A 22,708-nucleotide genomic window follows, 5' to 3' on the forward strand; every position below is an offset into this window, starting at 1 on the left:
TTTTGAGGTGTTTGACTTAGCGGGCTTTTCTTTTTGAAAGGTGGAGACTGCCATATTATTGGTGGATGAGGTAGAACCACTATAATTTTTTTATTTTCTCAGTTTCTACGACACTTCAAGATGTGTGCAAAGAATAACAAGTGGTTGAACCTATTTGGAGGTGTACAGATGGACAGATTCTTTTGAAAGATCGAATGCACAGTCAAACTATCTGAACATAACTACCCTACCCCAGGTTAAGATTAAGGGTTTTAGATCCGAAATAAACACCAACTTCTAGGCTCAAAGTGGCTGACTAGGGATTAACTCCTTATCTCTTCAGTGTTTGGGAATTTGAAACAATGCCTTACATCATCGACAAGGTTTTATTCAAAAGCATACCACAACAATTTCAGGTGTTTCATTTTCATCATCCTCCTTCTAATCTTTGTTAACACAACGGTTTGATAAACAAAAGTTAATGAGAGGAGTATTTTTGTTTTTTAACATAAATGAAAAACGAGTGAATACGAATGGATTAATTCAAAAGATGCATAAACATTTCATTAGTCTTACCAATTCAAAGAAAACAACAATGCTTAAAAGCAATTAACAATCAACATGCGAGGAAACTACAAAAGAAATGCTGAAATAACCAAATGATTGCCATCTTTAGGGAATGACTTCTTCAAACTTGATCCATTAACTTATGGGGACACCCCTTGAGATCTTCGCACTTATCCGGTCGATGGGTTAACGTTTACCACCAAGCTTCCTTCTTGAAAGGCTATGTACCCGTTGTCAATCAACTGTTGTACTTTGGCTTTGAAAGCACTGCAGTCTTCGGTTGAATGCCCTTCTGGTCCGGCATGATATCCACATTGCGCATTTGGGTCATACCCGGGTGGGTAAGGTTGTGAATCCGGATTGAGAGACTTGGGAACCACTAACGAGTTTTGAATTAGAGGTTGTAGAAGTTGGCTATATGTCATGAGGATTGGATGACAAGGAACATTTCTTCTTTCCAAGTTATTTTGAGGCCTAGGCTGATTTTGACGTTGATTCCAATATCTCGGGCCTTGGGCTCGTTGATTTGGATGAGGAGTAAACCAAGATTGTTGGCAATGAATACCAAAAGGTAGTGGTTGTTGGTTTGGCACTTTAGGCATTGCTAACTGCTCATTTTCAGCCACTTGAAAGTTGGGATCAATAAGCTTTTTTACATTGGCACGACGATCTTCAAATTCTTTATCTTCAATCTCATCATTGGAACCCGCCTTCTTGGATCCATTACTTACTTCTCCTTTGCTTTCGTTTGCATGGATCGTGACATTAAAAATCCAAGGTGATATCTCAATTCTCTTATCGTGAAACGATGATATCTCGTTATCCACCTCCCTGACTTCTTCCTTGTGGTACAAAACCTTGAGGGGTTTTTGAGGTCCTTTGCCTTTCTCGCTACTTGGCCCAGAAATCAAGATGTATGTACCTGAGCTTTCCTCCTTGAGTGTTGGTGACCTAATGTCAATCAATCTTTGAAGCTTGAACTTAAAACTCTTTCATTCCTCGAAGGAGTGCCCCATTGTTCCAGTATGGTATCCGCACTTGACCTTCGGGTGATCTTCTTCAAAGACTAAGCGCTTTTTGTTAATCAGCTCTCGTACCAAGGCTTTCAGTGCTAAGCAAGAATCTAGGTCATGTCCCACTGCCCCTTTATGGAATTCACATGTTGCCTTTGGATTGTACCATGGCAGGTATGGTGACGTAGGTGTGAGAGCTCGAGGGGTCACCAAAGCATTCTGGATCAGCTGCGGGTAAAGCTTGCTATATGGCACCGGAATCGGGTCGTTGTGATTTTTGTTCCCCTTCTTCTGATTCTGATTTTTGTTCCGAACCTGACTTTGGTGATTTTGAGGAGGAATATCCAGAGGATGTTGATGATGACATCCTGAGGGAGGGCCATATGCCGGTAGATGAGGAGTTGCCATATAGAATTGCCCTTGACTTGGGGTAACACCGGATGGATGTGGAGCAGTAGCTCCCTCCATTGCAGCAATGGGTATGGGATGAACCTCTTTTCTCAATAAGGCTTGCAGGGTTTCCACGACCCATCCCATTTGGCTCTTCAAAAGATTGAGTTCCTTCTTCAATGCTTCTTGACTTTTCCTTAGCTCGTCCATCATCTCTTGAGACATGGTTCTTTGTTCCAAACGCGTATCAGGAATCACTTTGCTGATCATGGACAAAGGATGGATGAGCTTTTTTGGTATTTTGTCTTGAAAAAGACATGCATTATGATGAGATGCAGATGTAATGGAATGTGAATGAATTCAATGCAAGCCATGCATATTTGTTTTTTCCTCAATTCACGGGTTCAAAATTCTGAGGTAGTGATGAATCTGATTACTTTCCAAGAATAGGTTCTCACCGGGTATGATCTAGGGTTTCAAAAAAGTTCCTAGAGTCATGGATCCATTATACTGTTTGCTGCCTATGACAACTTACTTGTCGGGCATCAACTTCATCCAAAGAATCTACTCTAAGTGGGGTTCTCGCATCGATCCAACGAGAAATTCATCTCGCAGACCCATACTACGCAACCATCTTTCCTAGTTATACACATGATTAAGGTTCTACAAATGGTCCTTAGAGTCATGGATCCTTATGAAAATATCGAAGCTTACGGCAACTTACTTGCCGAGCAACAACATCCTCCAAAGGATCTACTCTAAGTGAGGTTCTCGTACTGACCCAACGAGAAATTCATCTCGCAGACCCGCACTACTCAACCTCGTCCTATCTTATGTTTTTACTCGAGACTCGGGTAAAAAGTTTTTCCCACAAGATTTGCAACCAGAGTATCCAAGTACCAAAGCATAGTGGAACCAATATAACATATTTTATCAATATGACAATAAAGATAGCAAAAACAATAAAGAAAAGCCACACAAGTAAACAAACAAAGGCACACAAACGGCCTAACTAGGCTTGACTCACTTAGGGAAATGTTATCCCCAGCAGAATCGCCATTTATCGCACCTCGAAAAACGAGAACACGACTTAAACGAAGTGCAATCGCACGCTCGCATGATGGACCAAACAGAGTCTCCACCGAACTTTATTTATTCCTAAAAGGAAAAGGGAAATATCGATAAAACTCAAGAAATAACGATAATGATTATGGTCTTCCCAACCAACGTCAGGGTTCGGGAGTCGATTACGCAAGGGGAAGGTATTAGCACCCCCCACGTCTGTTATGCTCAACAGGAACCATTAGGTTAGTTGTGCGCGTTAGTGTTAGTTGGAAGTGTTAGGCTTCTCAAGTTATTAGGTGGGAAAGAAAGAACAGAAGAGAGAAGAATGTTTTTGGATTTTGAAACGAAGGGGACTAAACCTAAGTTTTTTATTAATGGGCCTGACAAGATTTACAAATCCTGCTCCTACGTATCTCTATGTGCAATAGATAACTCAAGGCTCACGTAGTTCTGGGTAGAAAATGTTTGTTTGTTGGTCGATTTTAGCGAAATCTATATTGTATTAATCGACGAAAACATTGTTTTGCCCAAAACAGATGTGGAGCAGACATATACCACACATTGAATAGATTTACAAATCAACATTCAGAAAAATGTCACTTATCTCAACTCAACAATTATGGCCGAAGAATTGCTTCACATCATCTTAAGACAAGATGTATTTCGTTTATGAAAAGGTTTTAAGATCAATCGCACGACGGCGAAAAAAGAGTTCTGATTGATTGAATATATTTTTGGGCTTGAAAGACGAGTATTTATGACTTGCAAACTCTTACAACTTGGATCTAATACTCGGGACTACGTCTGGACCTTTCACCCAGGTAATCTATTTCTTTCAAATTTATTAAGAAAAGAGGTTTTAATATTTACAAGTATTTTGAAGAGAAGACGAACACGTAGGGCTTACAAGCTCTTACAACTTGGGCCTAATATTTGGGATTACGACTGGATATTTCATCCAGGTAATCTTTTTCTTCCAACTTACTTATGAAAATAATTTGAATATTGGAGTGTTTTGAAGAGAAGACGAATACTTATGGCTTGCAAGCTCTTACAACTTGGGCCTAGCATTCGAGATTACAACTGGACCTTTCACCCAGGTAATCCTTTTCTTCCAATTTTATTTAAGAAAATGGTTTGAAATAATTTTAGGGTAATTGAAATACAAACAAGTAAATGTGAGTATGCAAAAAGAAAATAGCTCATTGTAAGATGGCCCAAGAGTAAACCACGAGACTAAAAGTCAACCGAAATCGAGAGCAAACAGAATTTAGCTCTAAGCTACATAGAGTGGATTCATGTATGAATCATTCTATAAAAAGCTGAACAACCAAAATCTATGCGAGCAAACAATTTTCGAAAGTTAAATTTGATTTTAACTCCGCAGTCACAAAGCAATGAAACCAATCAACAATCAAGCATATTGTTATTATTAAAACAGTGTTACAATTTTACACCAACTCAAAGTAATAAAAAAAATTAATAATAATAATAATAATAACAATAATAATAATAATAATAATAATAACTTAAAAGAATAAAATATAATAATAGTATTACCACATTATATATATATATATATATATATATATATATATATATATATATATATATATATATATATATATATATATATATATATATATATATATATATATATATATAAACCAAAATAGAAAAGAAAATACTAAGCTTAAAAAATATAACAATTAAAATATATATATATAAAATAAACTTAAAATAAACCATAAATATCTACCTATTAAGATCAAACAATAGCTTTATTAAGTTTATACATATAAAAAGCAATGTTATATACACAAATTTCAACAAATATATATATATATATATATATATATATATATATATATATATATATATATATATATATATATGAAACATTTAAAACTAAGAGTATATATAACATGTAAAAATCAAAATAAAATGTAGTAAAATACATAATAAGTAAAAGTTTGAATATCGAAGAAAAAGAAAACTACATGAAGGTGATTGAATCCACGATGGTACTAGGCGTGCCTGGCGCAGTAGTCCGATGTACCAGTGATGAATTTCCCCGAAGTTAGAAAAATGGATGTTTCAATTGGTTCTTTTAGTGTGAGAAGGAGGAGAGGAAGTGATGTTGTATTTGTGTAATCGTTTCATGAATAGTGGTATGCTGGATAAAAAAGGAGAGAATCATTAAATATCCTTTGCTATCTCTTTTCTTAAAAAATCAAACACAAGAAAAAGAAAAAAAATATGAAAACAAAGAGAAATCCGCCGTTTGTGTCACTCAGCTTAGTGGTCTCCCTTTTCATTTTGTCAATGAAAGTATATATAGCATAAATATAGGGTTTTCTAATATTCAATAATGCCAAATTTACCCTTCAATATTTATTTGAAATCAAAATGAAACTAAAATAACTATGTCAAATAAAAATAAAATATTTCTAAAAAAATAAGATAAAATTAAAATAACTATTTTATTAATTCTATTTATTTTTTTATGAACATGTTGACAAAAATATAAAAATATATGGACTCAAAATGAATAAAAGTCGAGCGCGAAAGTGCTCGAAAAATTAAAATGAATGCACCAAAATGATCAGTGCGAAATAAACTTATTGGAAAAATACAACGTTTCTTTTAATTTTGAAATAAATTTTGACCGGTTAAACAGGCTCGAGCTGATCAAAAAGTGGCCAAAAAATTAGTTGAAAAATAAATCAAGCATACTAGATTAAACTACGCAAAACATAGATTAATAAAGCTGATGTCTAGAAGCTTGATTTTAAAAAATTTCATCCACTGACTTGACGCACATCCGTCGGTTAATTCAATCGGTTTGCCTGTAGATCCAAAAAAATTATTTCGACTGATATTCTAGGCATTTGCGGTATGGAATGCATGGTTTGCTATGTTGAGATGTGACAACTATGATGGATGTACGGAATCCGTGATTTAGGGTCAAAATCAGGGTGTGACAGGTATGTTTCATGAGCATAGTCCATTATACTATGTCTCTAACATGCATTAACACCAAAATTCTATTGCCCGGTCTTAAATAGTTATGACTTCTACATAAGTCCAATTACGATTTCTTAACGTAGCGCTAAATTTATGATACAAAACGCATAGCATTCTAGTTAGTGAGATTGTAAGTCTCTCCTCTTTCATGGTATTGCGTGGAAACTTGGCCTTTTTTCCTTCCTTTGGAAGATGTCTTGGTTCAAGGATTCATGCTTGTGATAAGTGGGTTGAGTGTTCTCCAAAGAATGACTTCAAGTAAAAAAAGCAAAAGCAAAATAATACTAACTTCTAACTCATTAACAACTAACATTTAATTTCAAACCATTTACTTTAATGTCATTTAATTTTAGTCTTTATTCATTTGTCATTATTCATACCATTCTAATTGTTTATGTTAATGTAATTTTCACTTTGTCCACTTGGACCATATTGTGTGATATATCTTGTTTGTATATATTTTGTTTGTTTGTGTGGTCTTTGACCATTAATGTACATAATAAGAATAAAAACCCTAAAAGACTTTTGTGTGGATTGTTGACTTGATTTTGGACCAATTAGACTTAGAATTTAGGCAACCTCCCTATGCTAAAGGACTTGACCAATGCCAACTTTTGTGAAACCAAGTGCTTGCAATTTGAAACTTCATCTGATACATCATTGAAGATCCATTTGAGTTCATCTGCAACAAGATCATTATGAAGCTGTTATTTTGAACCTCTCACTTGTGAATTTATCTGTTACATGGGTTATCTTGAAGAAGATCATGGAGTGGCTAAAGCTTGGATGTGGCTATCTTTATTTATTGCCTTGCTCTTCAAGATTGATATAATTGTGCATTTGTGTGTTGCTTGCTTCTAATTGTCCAAGGGAATTTGAGTTTCTATTGACATTCTTGTCTATTGGATTGCTACCCATTGATCAGATATTTTCAACTCTTAACTTTTAATTTTGTGCATAAGATTATTCTCTTCATCTCCTCCCCATTTCTTTAATTTCAAAATCTCTCCCTCCTTTTTAAAATCTTCTTTGTTTAAACTAGTTTTTTCCTAAAACTTTGACCACTTTGCAAAAAGATAGAAACTTTTGTAAGAACAAAGTTGGTTCTACAATATATCTCTAAGATTTTGATGATAACAAAATATGAAACAAAAATGGTACTCTAACGAGATTTTTTCTTAGTGTGCAGGACTCTGATCAAACATCAGATAGAGAATTACATCTGATACAAAATATTCAATTATCAGATGTTACTCAGAAAGAATGTGTCCAGAAGGTTATGATTCTGATCAACGCAGATACCAGCGCAACATTAAGAAGTCAGAAACTCCAATAAAAGAATACTGAATCCAGACTCTAAATCTAAAGAAGTCTAGAGCATTGAAAAGCTTTGATGTGGATAGACATAATTATCCTCTGAAGGCAAACTCTGATCTATCAAGACTCTGACGCAGACTCACCAGCTCAGAATGCGTAACCGAAAAGAAATCTGTATTTGGAAAGAAACTATTTCAAGAAGGAAATAATGATCAGAAGCGTGAATTCAAAAACCATCACAAAGCCAGAACAATACTGCTCAATGCCATTTCCTACAATGAATATGAAAAAATCACCAACAGGGAAACATCTAAAGAAATACTTGACTCCCTGAGGATGACTCGCGAAGGAAATTCTCAAGTCAAAGAAACAAAGGCTCTGGCTCTAATTCAGAAATACGAAGCCTTTAAAATGGAGGACGACGAAGCTGTAGAGGTAATGTTTTCTAGATTTCAAACTTTAATTGCAGGACTCAAAGTGCTGGATAAAGGCTATACAACTGCGGATCGTGTCAAAAAGATCGTTAGAAGCTTGCCAAAGAAATGGAGACTCATGGTCACAGCTTTAAAGTTATCAAAAGATCTGAACAATATCACTCTTGAGGAACTCGTCAGTTCACTCAGAAGCCACGAGATAGAACTGGAGGACGATGAAGCTCAAAAAAAGATCAAGTCTGTAGCACTAAAGTCCAGATCCGAAAGACGCAAACCAGATAGAAACAAAGCCTTCCAGGCTGAAGAGGAAGACAATGATGACTCTGAGAAGGAAGACTCTGACGACGAAGAAGAATTATCCCTTTTAACCAGAAGAGTAAGACAACTCTGGAGAAAAAGGAATAGTAACTTCAGAAGACCAAGACCCAAGGGGGATCGATCAGAATCAACTTCCAGAGGTAAGTCAAACAAAGATATAACATGCTATGAATGTAAGGAAACAAGTCATTACATAAATAAATGTCCCAAGTTGAAGAAAGAAAGCTCTAGAAGAGAGAATTTCAAGAAAAGTTCTTTCAGAACTAAAAAGGGACTGATGGCCACCTGAGATGATAGTGGATCTGATTCCTCAGAATCAGACTCTGAAGAACAGGAAAATGTTGCACTCATGGCTACCACCTCCAGAAATACATCAGATGGAGAATCTGACTTTGAAGAGGTCTTTTCTGATCTTTCTCTCTCTGACCTTGAATCATGCCTTTATAAAACTCTAAAGTCATATCAGAAACTTAAACAAAAATTTAAAGATATAAAAGAGGTTCTTGAAGAAACCATAAAAGAATGTGGTAAACTTGAGATGACAGTTTCAGAACTAAAAGATGAAAACCGAACTTTGATATTAGAAATAGATTCCATAAAGAAACAATGCTCAAAACTTGAAGAAGCATTATCTCAAGCTCCACAAACTTCGAACACAGTAATATATGAATATCAAAAATCTTTTCAAAAGTTTTTGAAAAATGGGATAGAGAGAAGTAAAATGGCATCCATGATTTATGGAGTAAGTCGGAATAATAAAAGAGGAATAGGGTATGTCCCCAGTGAAGATAAATCTTCCACAAATGACAAACCTAAATCTCCGTTTTCTTATCACTACACACATACACAAGCACAACGTTTTGATAATGCTAGAAAACCCAAAGTTCTAAGAAACTCTGGGAAAACTAATCATAAAGGACCCAAAAGATTCTGGGTACCAAAGGATAAGATGTTTATGTTGTAGATATCTTATGCAGCCGAGTTAAGACACCAGTCATGGTACCTGGACTCTGAATGCTCGCGACACATGACGGGAACAAAGTATATGTTCCAAAGCCTGGAACTTCAAGATGTGGGCTTTGTAGAGTTCAAAGGAAATCAGAAGGGAAGAATCAGAGGCTCCGGAACTATTGGTAATGGAACTCTTCCCTCTATATCTGATGTCCTCTATGTAGAAGGATTAATGCATAACCTGTTATCAATAAGTCAATTAAGTGATAACGGCTATGATGTAATCTTCAATCAAAAAGCATGTAAAGTAATTAATCAGAACAATGGAACAGTCTTATTCATTGGCAGGAGGAAAAATAATATTTACAAGATAAATCTTTCAGACCTAAAAGAATAAAATGTAAAATGCCTTCTGTCTTGAAATTCTGGTATCAGATATGAGATGTCGAAGGTAATGTCACGACACTAATATCTGAGTAATGCAAACAGAATAAAGATAGAGAATAGTAATGCAAGATACACAAGCAATTGTTAACCCAATTCGGTGCAACTCGCCTACGTCTGGGGGCTACCAAGCCAGGAAGGAAATTCACTAAAATAGAATCAGTTTAAAGACTCTCCGTACACTTCAACAAGTTACAGTCTTTCTCACCTAATCTCTACCCGTGCAATTTCTACCTAAGTACTCTTAGATATGAGAACCCACTCACTTCCCTACAATCACACTTGTGATCTTAAACAACAATCCCTTGAGAAAAGAAAACACTTTTCAATAACACACTCTTGATTTTACTTCACAATTTCAATCAAGAAGACACACACTTGATCTTGCTTCACAGCTTTGATCAAGTAGACACACACTCTTGCTTAACAGCTTTAGAGTGACAAATTACAACCACAAATCAGTCCAATTCATTCATCAAAAGATGACTTGAATAGCTTACAAGTCTCACGACTAAACAGACACAAACCCTAGCTCTCTCTCTATATTTTGCTCAGTATTGGTTGTGTTGTAAAACAGGTTTTCTAAGTCCCTTTTTATAGAAGCTTTCAGCTGGGCTTGGACATCTTGAAAACCCTAAATCTATTTTCCAATCAAATCTTTTTATGACAGCTGGTTAGATCTCTTTGGAAAATAAGTAAATCAGGTTGGAATCCATGATTGGATGCGCCTGCAAATCAGATCTTCAATCATACATAGATTGCCATTAATTGTGCAATCACAAAACACCAGACATTCATACTGAATGTTATGTGTACAGGATGTCATGACATCGGGTTTGACATCCTGGAAAAATCCTGCATAATTCCATAATTCCTTTTATAACTTCCAGCAGGTACAACCATATCAGATGCTACGACCTTGTGTATGACATCTTGAAACAATCCTGCATGAACATGTCTTTCATTTAAACTCCAGAAGGTACACATATATCATATGCCATGACCTTGTGTATGACATTCTGAAATAATCATGCATTATCATGTTCTTGAACCCCAGCAGGTACATAGGATATCTCATGTTAAGACATCACACATAACATCTTGTGAACACTATTTGTTTTACCAAAATTGCTGCCAACACATAGAACCAACAAACTCCCCCTTTGGCAAATTTTGGCTAAAACATATGTTTGTCCTTTTTGTTCACAAGAAAACTATCAGTAGTTAAACAACAGTTTAAACAGCAGCAGAAGCAAACACAATTACTAGAAATAGATACTAGTAATACACACATGCACAAGGGTACTTCTCCTCCCCCTAAATATGTGCAACAAAAACAAAATTACTAGTTATGGATGCAACTAGTAAGACACACAAATGCACAAGGGTACTACTTCTCCCCCTAAATCTCTGCATTCATCTCCATGAAAATAACAGCACCTGTAACAATCAGAATGTCATTCTGACATCTGCTTCAACATCAACACCTGTGCACCACATCAGTCATCCCACGTTCTGTTTTAATACCTGTGCACTTCCTCCAACAATAGCTGTCCAGGCACATACATCTCCTCACAGCTCCAGCTCCACATAAACATTACTCCCCCTTTTTAGTCAAAATTGACCAAAGGAGACCAATTAGACAAAATAAATGTCAATTATCCTAGCAGAGAATGTCAGCACATATGTTATAACATTAAAAATGTTAAAACATAATTGTTCAGGAGATACAAACCATCATCATACACAGCTGAGATAGCTGAGATAATGAACAAATCCATGGAACTCATTAAGAGCCCAAAATATTACAAACAAGCATCAATGAGGACTCCCACAAATTACACATTTTAAAACAATAAAACTTCAGCATCCAGAACATCAGCAACACATCTTCAGCCATACTAGACCAGTCTTCGCCACAGCACACTTCACCCAGTCAGAAATATCCTCTGGGATAAACAAACACAAACTCCTTTGCTTGCTATAGGTTCTCATGAACACAGATCCCCAACTTCCCCCTTAAACATTCAAATTGATTGGCATCCAAAGCTTTAGTGAAAATGTCTGCTAATTGCTTTTCAGTAGTAACATGATCCAGAGTTATGATCTTTTCTTCTACAAGTTCTCTAATGAAGTGATGACGAATGTCAATGTGCTTTGTCCTGCTATGTTGAATAGGATTTTTGGAAATATTTATAGCACTCAGGTTATCACAGTATAATGTCATGACTTCTTGTGTGACATTGTATTCAGACAACATTTGCTTCATCTAGACCAGTTGAGAACAGCTACTCTCAGCTGCTATGTATTCAGCTTCAGTAGTGGATAGAGATACATAGTTTTGTTTCTTGCTGAACCATGAAATCAGATTGTTCCCTAAAAAGAAGCATCCTCCAAATGTGCTTTTTTCCTATCATCAGCACTTCCAGCCTAGTCAGCATCACAGTAACCAGTCAGCATGGATCCAGATCCACGAGTATACAACATCCCATAGTCACTGGTGCCATTGACATATTTCAGTATTCTCTTCACTTGGTTTATGTGACTGACTTTTGGTTCAGCTGGATACCTAGCACAAACACCTATAGCAAATGCAATGTCAGGTCTGCTTGCTATGAGATATAGCAGACTACCTATCATGCTTCTGTATAGACTCTGATCTACACTGACACCATTTTCATCTTTGGAGATTTTCACATGAGTAGGAGCAGGTGTCCTTTTATGGCTTGCATTTTCCATGCCAAACTTCTTCAAAATGTTCTTGGCATACTTGCTTTGAGATAGAAAGATAGAGTCTTCCATTTGTTTGACTTGTAGCCCAAGAAAGTAGGTCAACTCTCCAACAAGGCTCATCTCAAACTCAGATTGCATTTGTCTAACAAAATGTTCAACCATCTGTTCTGACATCCCACCAAATACAATGTCATCTACATATATTTGTGCCACCATGAGCTTCCCTCCTTCATTCTTCACAAACAAAATTTTGTCAATACCTCATTTCCTGTATCCATTGTCAGTGAGGAACACTGTGAGTCTCTCATACCAAGCCCTGGGAGCTTGCTTCAACCCATAGAGGGCTTTCTTCAATCTGTACATATGTTGTTGAAGATTTGGATTTGTGAATCCTTTAGGCTGTTCAACATATACTTCTTCATTTAAGTAGCCATTCAGGAAGGCACTTTTTACATCCATTTGAAACAGTTTGAATTTCAGAATACATGTCACTCCAAGCAATAATCTAATGGACTCAAGGCGAGCTACAGGAGCAAATGTTTCATCAAAGTCTACTCCTTCAACTTGAGTATATCCTTGAGCTACTAATCTAGCTTTGTTTTTAGTAACAACCCCTTGTTCATCAGATTTATTCTTATATACCCACTTTGTACCTATGACATTTACTCCTTCAGGTCTAGGAACCAATTCCAATACTTCATTCCTCTTGAATTGGCCTAACTCCTCTTGCATGGCATTGATCCAGAACTCATCAATCAAGGCTTCCTTGACATTTCTGGGTTCAATCTTTGACACAAAGCAGCCATGTGAGATCACTTCCCTTGATATAGTAGTGACTCCTTTATCTGGATCTCCTATGATAAGATCTTTGGGATGATCCTTCTGAATTCTGATAGAGGGTCCCTTGTTGATTTTGTCATCTTCAGGTTCAACTTGAGGAGGTTCTCCTTCCTTATTTTTGTCTAAGAAGTCAGCTAGAGAATCATTCAGAGATGTCTCGACATCGTCTGTGACATCAGTCTATTGGTCATCAACCACAACATTAATGGATTCCATTAATACATTAGTTCTGGAATTAAAGACCCTGTAAGCTCTGTTGTTTGTTGAATAGCCCAGAAAAATTCCCTCATCACTTTTGGGATCCATCTTCCTTCTTTGCTCACGATCAACCAAGATATAGCATTTGCTACCAAATACATGGAAGTATTTGACTGTAGGTTTTCTTCCTTTCCATACTTCATATAAGGTTGTGGGAGTCCCTTTCTTTAATGTCACTCTGTTGTGAACATAGCAGGCTGTGTTCATGGCTTCAGCCCAAAAATGGTAGGGCAATTTCTTAGCATGAATCATAGCTCTGGCTGATTCTTGAAGAGTCCTATTTTTTCTTTCCACCAAATTATTTTGCTGGGGAGTGATGGGAGATGAGAACTCATGATGAATTCCTTCTGAAGAGCAGAATTCAGCAAATTTGTTGTTCTCAAATTCCTTCCCATGATCACTTCTAATTTTGATAACAAGACTTTCTTTTTCTCTTTAAAGTTTCAGACAAAGCTCCTTAAAGACTTCAAATACATCAGATTTTTCTCTTATAAAATTGATCCAGGTGTATCTGGAGAAATCATCCACCACCACATATGCATACTTCTTCCCACCAAGGCTTTCTACTTGCATGGGTCCCATCAAGTCCATATGAAGAAGTTCCAAGACTTTGGTAGTGGTGTCATGTCTGAGCTTCTGGTGTGACATCCTTGTTTGTTTTCCAATCTAACATTCTCCACACATTTTTCCCTCATCAATCTTTAAGTTGGGAATTCCTCTAACAGCTTCAACTGATATGATCCTCTTCATACCTTTAAGGTGCAGGTGGCCCAATCTTTGATGCCATATCTTCACTTCTTCCTCTTTGGCTAAGGTACACATTGAAGAGTATCCAGTTTCTTGAGAGCTCCACATGTAGCAATTGTATTTGGACCTAACTCCCTTCATGATTACTTCATTTTCCTTGTTAGTAATCAGACATTCAGTTCTGGTGAAGTTTACATTCAGACCTTGATCACACAATTGACTGATGCTTATAAGATTAGCAGTTAATCCCTTAACAAGTAGGACATCGTCAAGGTCAGGAACTCCAGGGCAATCCAGCCTACCCATTCCCTTGATTTCACCCTTTGCACCATCACCAAAGGTAACATAACTCATGGCATGAGGGTGAAGTTTAGTTAGCAGATTTTTGTTCCCAGTTATATTTCTGGAGCAACCATTGTCAAAATACCAATCTTCTTTGGCTGAAACTCTGAGGGAAGTGTGAGCTATTAGACTTTTAACTTTTGTCTTAGGAACCCATTGCTTTTTGTTGACAGTCCTGTGATGCTTGGATCTTGGTTGGTATTGAGACTGAACAGGGCCAGGATAACCATATAGCTTATAGCAGAAGGGCTTTAGGTGGCCAAATTTTCCACAGTATTGACATCTCCATCTTTGATGTTTCCCTTTCCGCTGTTGTGACATCTGATGTGACATCTCAAGTTTGCTTTTAACATGGCTGCATTTAGGTTTGGATTTTGGTTTGCAACCAGTGTAACTGCACTCAACCTTGAATCCAATGCCAAATTTGTTTCCTGTTATTTGGCCAGTCTGGAGAATCTTGTCTAAGATGGCATATCCATTGTTAAGCATTTTTACATACTTAGTCATCTCATCTAATTTGGAATTCAAGAATACAGCTTCAGTCTTCAATTTTGAGATGGTTTCCACATACTCTTCCTTTTCATTTTCCAGTTGAGCTATCACTTTCTTCTGGCTTTCAACTTGTTTGCACACTCCTGCACTTTTGAGGCACAACTCTTTGTAGGTAGTGGCCAGCTCTTCAAAGGTTCTTTCATCATCAATTGACTCTTCCTCAGACCCCCATCTTCCTGTCAATGCAGTCACATAGTTTGTAGCTTCTTCTGTTTCACTTCCATCAGACCAAGAGGCAACAAGACTCCTCTTTTGTTTCTTGAGGTAGGTCCCACATTCAGTTTTAATATGACCATACCCATTACACTCATAACACTGAACTTCTTTGGGCTTTTCTTCAGACTTTGTTTTCTTACCAAAGCTGTTGGATTTACTGATGTCAGATGCGATGTTCTTGACATTGCCCTTTGCTCTCACATCTACTTTTTTCATCAGTCTGTTGAACTGTCTTCCAAGCATTGCTATCTCATTTGCCAGATCTTCATCAATATCTTGACCACCTTCCTCATCTTCCTCTTCAGCGTTTGACATGAATGCTATGCTCTTGGCTTTCTTTTCACCTCCATCACATATTCCCATCTCAAATGTTTGGAGGGATCCAATTAGCTCATCAACTCTCATATTTGAGTTGTCTTGAGATTCTTCTATGGCTGTTACTTTCATAGCAAATCTCTTGGGGAGTGATCTGAGTATTTTTCTTACTAACTTTTCATCTGACATCTTCTCTCCCAAAGCTCCAGAGGCATTGGCAATTTCAAGGATACTCATGTAGAATTCATGAATATTTTCATCTTCTTTCATCCTTAAGTTTTCAAACTTGGTGGTGAGCAGCTGTAGTCTAGACATTTTCACTCTAGAGGTGCCTTCATGAGTGGTTTTGAGAATGTCCCAAGCATCTTTAGCTACTTCACAGTTGTTTATTAATCTGAAGATGTTCTTGTCTACTCCATTGAAGATGGCATTCAATGCTTTAAAATTTCCAAGGGCTAGGTCATCCTCCTCCTTGGACCATTGTTCTTCAAGCTTTTCCTCAACAGTGGCGTCTCCTTCTTTAGTAACTACAGGGTGCACCCAGCCTGTCAACACAGCCTTCCAAGCATTGTTATCAAGAGATTTTAGAAAGGCTACCATTCGAGGTTTCCAATAGTCGTAGTTAGAACCATCCAAAATTGGTGGCCTGTGAACAGATCCTCTATCTCTCTTCATTGTACCAGAAAGTGTTGTCCCTAGATCTCACCCAGAACCAGAGCAGGATGCCTGCTCTGATACCAATTGAAATTCTGGTATCAGATATGAGATGTCGAAGGTAATGTCACAACACTAATATCTGAGTAATGCAAACAGAATAAAGATAGAGAATAGTAATGCAAGATACACAAGCAATTATTAATCCAGTTCGGTGCAACTCACCTACGTCCGGGGGCTACCAAGCCAGGAAGGAAATTCACTAAAATAGAATCAGTTCAAAGATTCTCCGTACACTTCAACAAGTTACAGTCTTTCTCACCTAATCTCTACCCGTGCAATTTCTACCTAAGCACTCTTAGTTATGAGAACCCACTCACTTCCCTACAATCACACATGTGATCTTAAATAACAATCCCTTGAGAAAAGAAAACATTTTTAAATAACACACTCTTGATTTTACTTCACAGTTTCAATCAAGAAGACACACTCTTGATCTTGCTTCACAACTTTGATCAAGAAGACACACACTTGATCTTGCTTCATAGCTTTGATCAAGTAGACACACACTCTTGCTTAACAGCTTTAGAGTGACAAATTACAACCACAAATCAGTCCAATTCAATCATCAAAAGATGACTTGAATGGCTTACAAGTCTCACGACTAAACAGACACAAACCCTAGCTCTCTCTCTATATTTCGCTCAGTATTGGTTGTGTTGTAAAACAGGTTTTCTAAGTCCCTTTTTATAGAAGCTTTCAGCTGGGCTTGGACATCTTGAAAACCCTAAATCTATTTTCCAATCAAATCTTCTTATGACAGCTGCTTAGATCTCTTTGGAAAATAAGTAAATCAGGTTGTAATCCATGATTGAATGTGCCTGCAAATCAGATCTTCAATCATACATAGATTGCCATTAATTATGCAATCACAAAACACTAGACATTCATACTGAATATTCTATGTACAGGATGTCATGACATCGGGTCTGACATCCTGGAAAAATCCTGCATAATTCCATAATTCCTTTTATAACTTCCAGCAGGTACAACCATATCAGATGTCATGACCTTGTGTATGACATCTTGAAACAATCCTGCATGAACATGTCTTTCATTTAAACTCCAGCAGGTACACATATATCAGATGCCATGACCTTGTGTATGACATTCTGAAACAATCCTGCATTATCATGTTCTTGAACTCCAGCAGGTACATAGGATATCTCATGTTAAGACATCACACATAACATCTTGTGAACACTCTTTGTTTTACCAAAATTGCTGCCAACACATAGAACCAACATGTCTGTTCACGAAGAGCAATGGGTATGGCATAGACGCTTGGGCCACATTAGCATGAGAAAAATTTCTCAGCTAAAAAACTCGATTTAGTCAGAGGTCTACCCAAGCTGAAGTATTCTTCAGGTGCTTTGTGTGAGGCATGTCAAAAAGGGAAATTTTCCAAAACATCTTTTAAAAAGAAAAATATTGTTTCCACCTCTAAGCCTCTGGAACTTCTTCACATTGATCTGTTTAGGCCTGTTAAAACAGCATCAGTCAATGGAAAGAAATATGGACTAGTCATTGTTGATGATTTTAGTCGCTGGACATGGGTAAAATTCCTAAAGCACAAGAGTGAGTCTCACTCTGTATTCACTAGCTTCTGTTCAAAAGTGCAAAACGAATTTGACTCCAAAATCATCAGAGTCAGAAGTGATCATGGTGGAGAATTTGAAAATAAATTTTTTGAAGAACTATTCGATTCTAATGGAATATCCCATGATTTCTCCTGTCCTAGAACTCCACAACAAAATGGAGTTGTAGAAAGGAAGAATAGGACACTCTAAGAGATGGCCAGAACCACGATCAATGAAACAAATGTGGCTAAGCACTTTTGGGTTGAAGCAGTAAATACAACGCATTATATTCAGAATAGAATCTCTATAAGACCTATTCTGGAAAAGACTCCCTATGAAATGTACAAGGGAAGAAAACCCAACATTTCTTATTTCCATCCTTTTGGATGCTCTTGCTTTATTCTGAATACTAAAGAACATCTGAACAAGTTTGATTCAAAAGCACAAAAAGGTATTATGTTAGGATACTCAGAACGCTCTAAAGGCTACAGAGTATACAACACAGAAACCAAAATTGTGGAAGAATCAATCCATGTTAGATTTGATGATAAGCTTGACCCTGAAAAGTCAAAACTAGTTGAGAAACTTGCAGATCTGGAGATTACTCTTGCAGGTTCTGACGAAAAGACCAAAGCACCAGAAGTATCTGATAAACAAAGTCCAGATGCAACTGAAGCCTCAACTATCCAGAAGAAACCAAGAAGCCGCCCCAACATCTCTGAAGATTTGATTCTGGGAAACAAGGATGAACCTGTCAGAACTAGGTCAACATTCAAAGTTCCTGAAGAAATCCCTCTAGGACTAGTATCTCTGATTGAGCCTACTTCCTGTGATGAGGCACTTCAAGACAATGACTGGGTTCTAGCTATGAAAGAAGAGCTAGATCAATTCTCAAAGAATGACGTCTGGGATCTTGTTCCAAAGCCTAAAGGAACTCACATTATTGGAACTAGATGGGTGTTTAAAAACAAACTGAACGAGAAAGGAGAAGTTGTCAGAAATAAAGCTCGACTGGTGGCACAAGGGTATAGTCAACAAGAAGGCATTGACTACAATGAAACATTTGCCCTAGTCGCCAGGTTAGAATCTATTCATTTACTTGTTTCATTTGTTGTAAATCATTCTATTAAACTATATCAAATGGATGTCAAAAGTGAATTTATTAATGGTTATATATCATAAGAAGTTTATGTCAATCAACCTCCAGGTTTTGAAAACTCTAAATGTCAAGAACACGTTTTTAAACTTAAGAAATCACTGAGTATTATAGATTAAGTAACTTCCTTCTGGAACATGATTTTATTAGAGGAAAGGTTGACTCTACACTCTTCTGTAAAAACATTAGATATGATCTCATGATATGCCAGATATATGTTGATGACATTATTTTTGGTTCAGCTAACCCTTCTGTATGTCAAGAATTCTCTGAGCTAATGCAGGAAGAATTTGAAATGAGCTTAATGCAAGAACTAAAGTTCTTTCTAGGGATTCAAATCAATCAAGCTTCAGAAGCTACCTACGTTTATCAAAGTAAATACATAAAAGACATTCTGAAGATATTCGAAATGGATGAATGCAAACCTGCTAAGACACCTATGCATCCAACCTGCATTCTGGGAAAAGAAGAAATTAGCCAGAAAGTTTGTCAGAAGCTCTATCGTGGTATGATAGGCTCTCTTCTCTATTTGACTGCTACACATCCTGATATTCTGTTTAGTGTATGTCTCTGTGCCAGATTCCAATCAGATCCTAGAGAATCTCATTTAACAGTTGTTAAAAGAATACTCATGGTATCTGAAAGGAACCCCTAACCTGGGCCTGATGTATGAGAAAACATCAGAGTATAGACTTTCTGGTTATTGTGATGCAGATTACGCAGGAGACGGAATGGAACGTAAAAGTACATCTAGGAACTGTCAGTTCTTAGGAAAGAATCTGATATCCTGGGCCAGCAAAAGGCAATCAACCATAGTTCTGTCCACCGTAAAGGCAGAATATATATCAGCATCACTATGCACTACTCAGATGCTCTGGATGAAGAATCAACTTGAAGATCTTCTGATTTTTGAGAGTAACGTTCCTATTTTCTGTGACAATATTGCTGCCATCTGTTTAAGTAAGAATCCTATTTTGCATTCCAGAGCTAAGCACATAGAAATAAAATATCATTCCATTAGAGACTATGTTCAGAAAAGGGTAATCACTTTAAAATTTATTGATACAGACCATCAATGGGCTGACATTTTTACCAAAGCCCTGGCTGAAGATAGATTCTTTTTTATCTTGAAAAATCTAAACATTCAAAATTGTCCAGAATGAAATGTGCCTCTGAAATAGAAAAATAAGACTCTGAAGTAAACACCTGGAATCTGTATCTGACTCTGATGCTACTACCAGTTAGAAGTCATCTGAGTTAGAAATCCTCAGGATCCAACCCTTTGGTATTCCTGAAGGTCAGATAAAGTAACATTTGGTACATCTTGCGTCTGACCTTAGAACTTCTACACAGCTGTCTAGTAAAAATCCAGAAAAAGACTCTTGATATCTCCTCGAGCAGTGTGCTGATTTGGGGATTAGACCTCCATCATGGGTTGTAATCATTCTCCTCCAAACGTGCTTACTTGGTTAACGTGCTGCATTCAATTTCTTAACTGTTAAACTCACTTTCTATTGTCGTTTTGCATGCACCCTAAATATGTATATATTCATTTCACAAACTACACTTGCACACTTTAACACCCACGACCTCACAAACCCCTCTCTCTCAGTTCTTCATCTCTTTCAAGGGATTTCTGCAGTCTTCATCAAGATCTTCAAACATTCATCATCATCTTCTACTGTTCTTCATGGATTCTCAGCAACAATCCGTTTACAACTTCTCCCAACAAATGAACTCAACAGAGCAAGCACCCAGTTCTAGCCAACAAACTACTGCAACCACCAGCGTCGTCTCAACCCCAGTCTACAGGGAACCCCACGTCCTTGATCGTGAGCCCCATATTCATCTAGCAACTCCCTTCGATAAGCTTGAAGTTCTATGTAAATCTTTGGTTGATTTCGAAAACATGAAGCGAAATGGTGTAGACCTTACTGGAGAATTGAAAATGCAAGGGTGGGAAACCTACTTTCAACGCCTCTATGGCCCTGTGTACACGAATCTGGTGAAGGAGTTCTGGTGCTTCGCAGACTCAGATGATCACTACATTGTCTCCTACATTCTGGGAGTCAAGATAGTCATCACTGAAAAATTAATTGCCTCCCTTATGAACATGGAGAAGACAGGAGAAAGACGCATCTACAACATAAACCCTAGGGAAAAGTACTTGTCCCAGGAAATCAACCCTACCATATTCCAACAGAGTGTTGAAGGCAAGCATTCCAAGAACAAGGAGCTACATCAGAACCTCCGGGTCTGGCTGAAGATCATCTTAGGCACCATCCATCATCATCCTGCTTCAAACTCTTCCGACTACATCAACACAGATCAGAAGTGTATCTTGTACTACATTCACAAGGGTCTGAAACTGTGTCTACCTGCATTCCTCTTCAAATACCTTAGAGATTCAGTTAAAGACACCAGAAACAACATGAAGACAAGGAACTACATCCCTTTGGGGAGGCTGATATCTGATGTATTGATCGAGAGTTGCCTCGTGGATCACCTAATTCAGCTCAGACTCATGGAAGATGTCACCATTGACACTGGAAGACCTATGAATGCTTGGAATCTGAAGAGCCTGGAATCATTGATCAAGTAAGAGTCAAACCAACACTTGATACCTCCTAGGAAGCACTCAGAGATCAGAGGGAGATTCCCAACGGACTCTACCTGTTCTCCAAGATTGACCCTCCAGAGGTAGTAGCCTACTATCTACAGGATCTTGCCAATCAAGGGGTGGATATCTCTGAATTCACAGTGGATTGGCTTCATGAGCATCCACATCACTTCATGAAGAGGAAACGGGAACCCTCTGAGAAATCCAATAAGGCGAAGAAAGCTAAGTTGGGAGAATCCTCTAGATCAAGACCCCTAGTTCCTCTGGTTGGCTCTCTAGGTAAGTCTGTATCTCTCCCTCGCTTTGTCAAAATTAAACCAATTGCTTCTTCTCTTCCCCAAACAACTCCCATATATACCTCTGCTGAAACTCCTCCCTCGACCACCAAATCTTCTAACCCACCTTCTCTGAAATTCAACCTCGCCACCACAACATTACCAGTTTCAGAAGCAAAAATGTTGAATGAAACCACCTCACCATCATCATCACCATCTCCTCAATCCCCACCTTACTACGAACTCTCCTCTGATACCGAACCATCTGACCCCCAATCCCCCACTCTGGCTCAACTCCAAGCCCGTGTTATGACCTCTCAACAACCATCACATCCTGAACCTGAACCAGAACCAGAAGTCACTTCCCCACCTCCAGAACATCCAAATCCAACCACATCTGAATCACCTCAAACATCATCTGAACCACAACCAACCCACTCTGAACCAACCCCATAACCTAAATTATCCTCACAAACCCACTCTGACATACCACCACCCGTCATTTCTGTTGACCCAACAACTCCCACACTTAATCTAAGTTCCCCTAACTCACCTTCCTCACCCTCCCCATCCTCTACCACTGAACCAGAAACTACCCTTCATACCCTTGAAGAAGCAATCTAGGTTTTTGCAGAGTCTTCAGTTGAGAAGGTCAAGTCTCTGACCATCAACTCTAGTATCAGTGATGAGCCCTATGCTGTAAGGATCCGCTGGAACAGAGTGATAAGCTGGATGACCTCTAAAGCCTTCAAGCTGAAAGGCCTCTCTGAACAAGTCTGCAACGACTTTATCAGAGACGCTGGTATTAGACTTTAAGAGCGCCTAGCCAGAGAAGCTGAGAAACGGGCAAGGAAG

At 37.7% G+C, this 22,708-nt stretch overlaps 1 protein-coding gene across 1 annotated transcript in view; it reads left to right on the plus strand.

The window, feature by feature from the left end:
- Window positions 1-22,309, plus strand: part of LOC127101957 (uncharacterized) — a 65,886-nt gene extending 43,577 nt beyond the window's left edge. The window contains exon 2 of the mRNA XM_051039381.1: window positions 21,590-22,309. Coding sequence (XP_050895338.1) covers window positions 21,590-22,309 — 720 coding nt within the window. The remainder of the gene's footprint in view (window positions 1-21,589) is intronic.
- Window positions 22,310-22,708: the final 399 nt, after the last annotated feature.

This window comes from Lathyrus oleraceus, chromosome 7 (genome assembly GCF_024323335.1).
Source record: "Lathyrus oleraceus cultivar Zhongwan6 chromosome 7, CAAS_Psat_ZW6_1.0, whole genome shotgun sequence".
Lineage (NCBI taxonomy): Eukaryota > Viridiplantae > Streptophyta > Magnoliopsida > Fabales > Fabaceae > Lathyrus > Lathyrus oleraceus.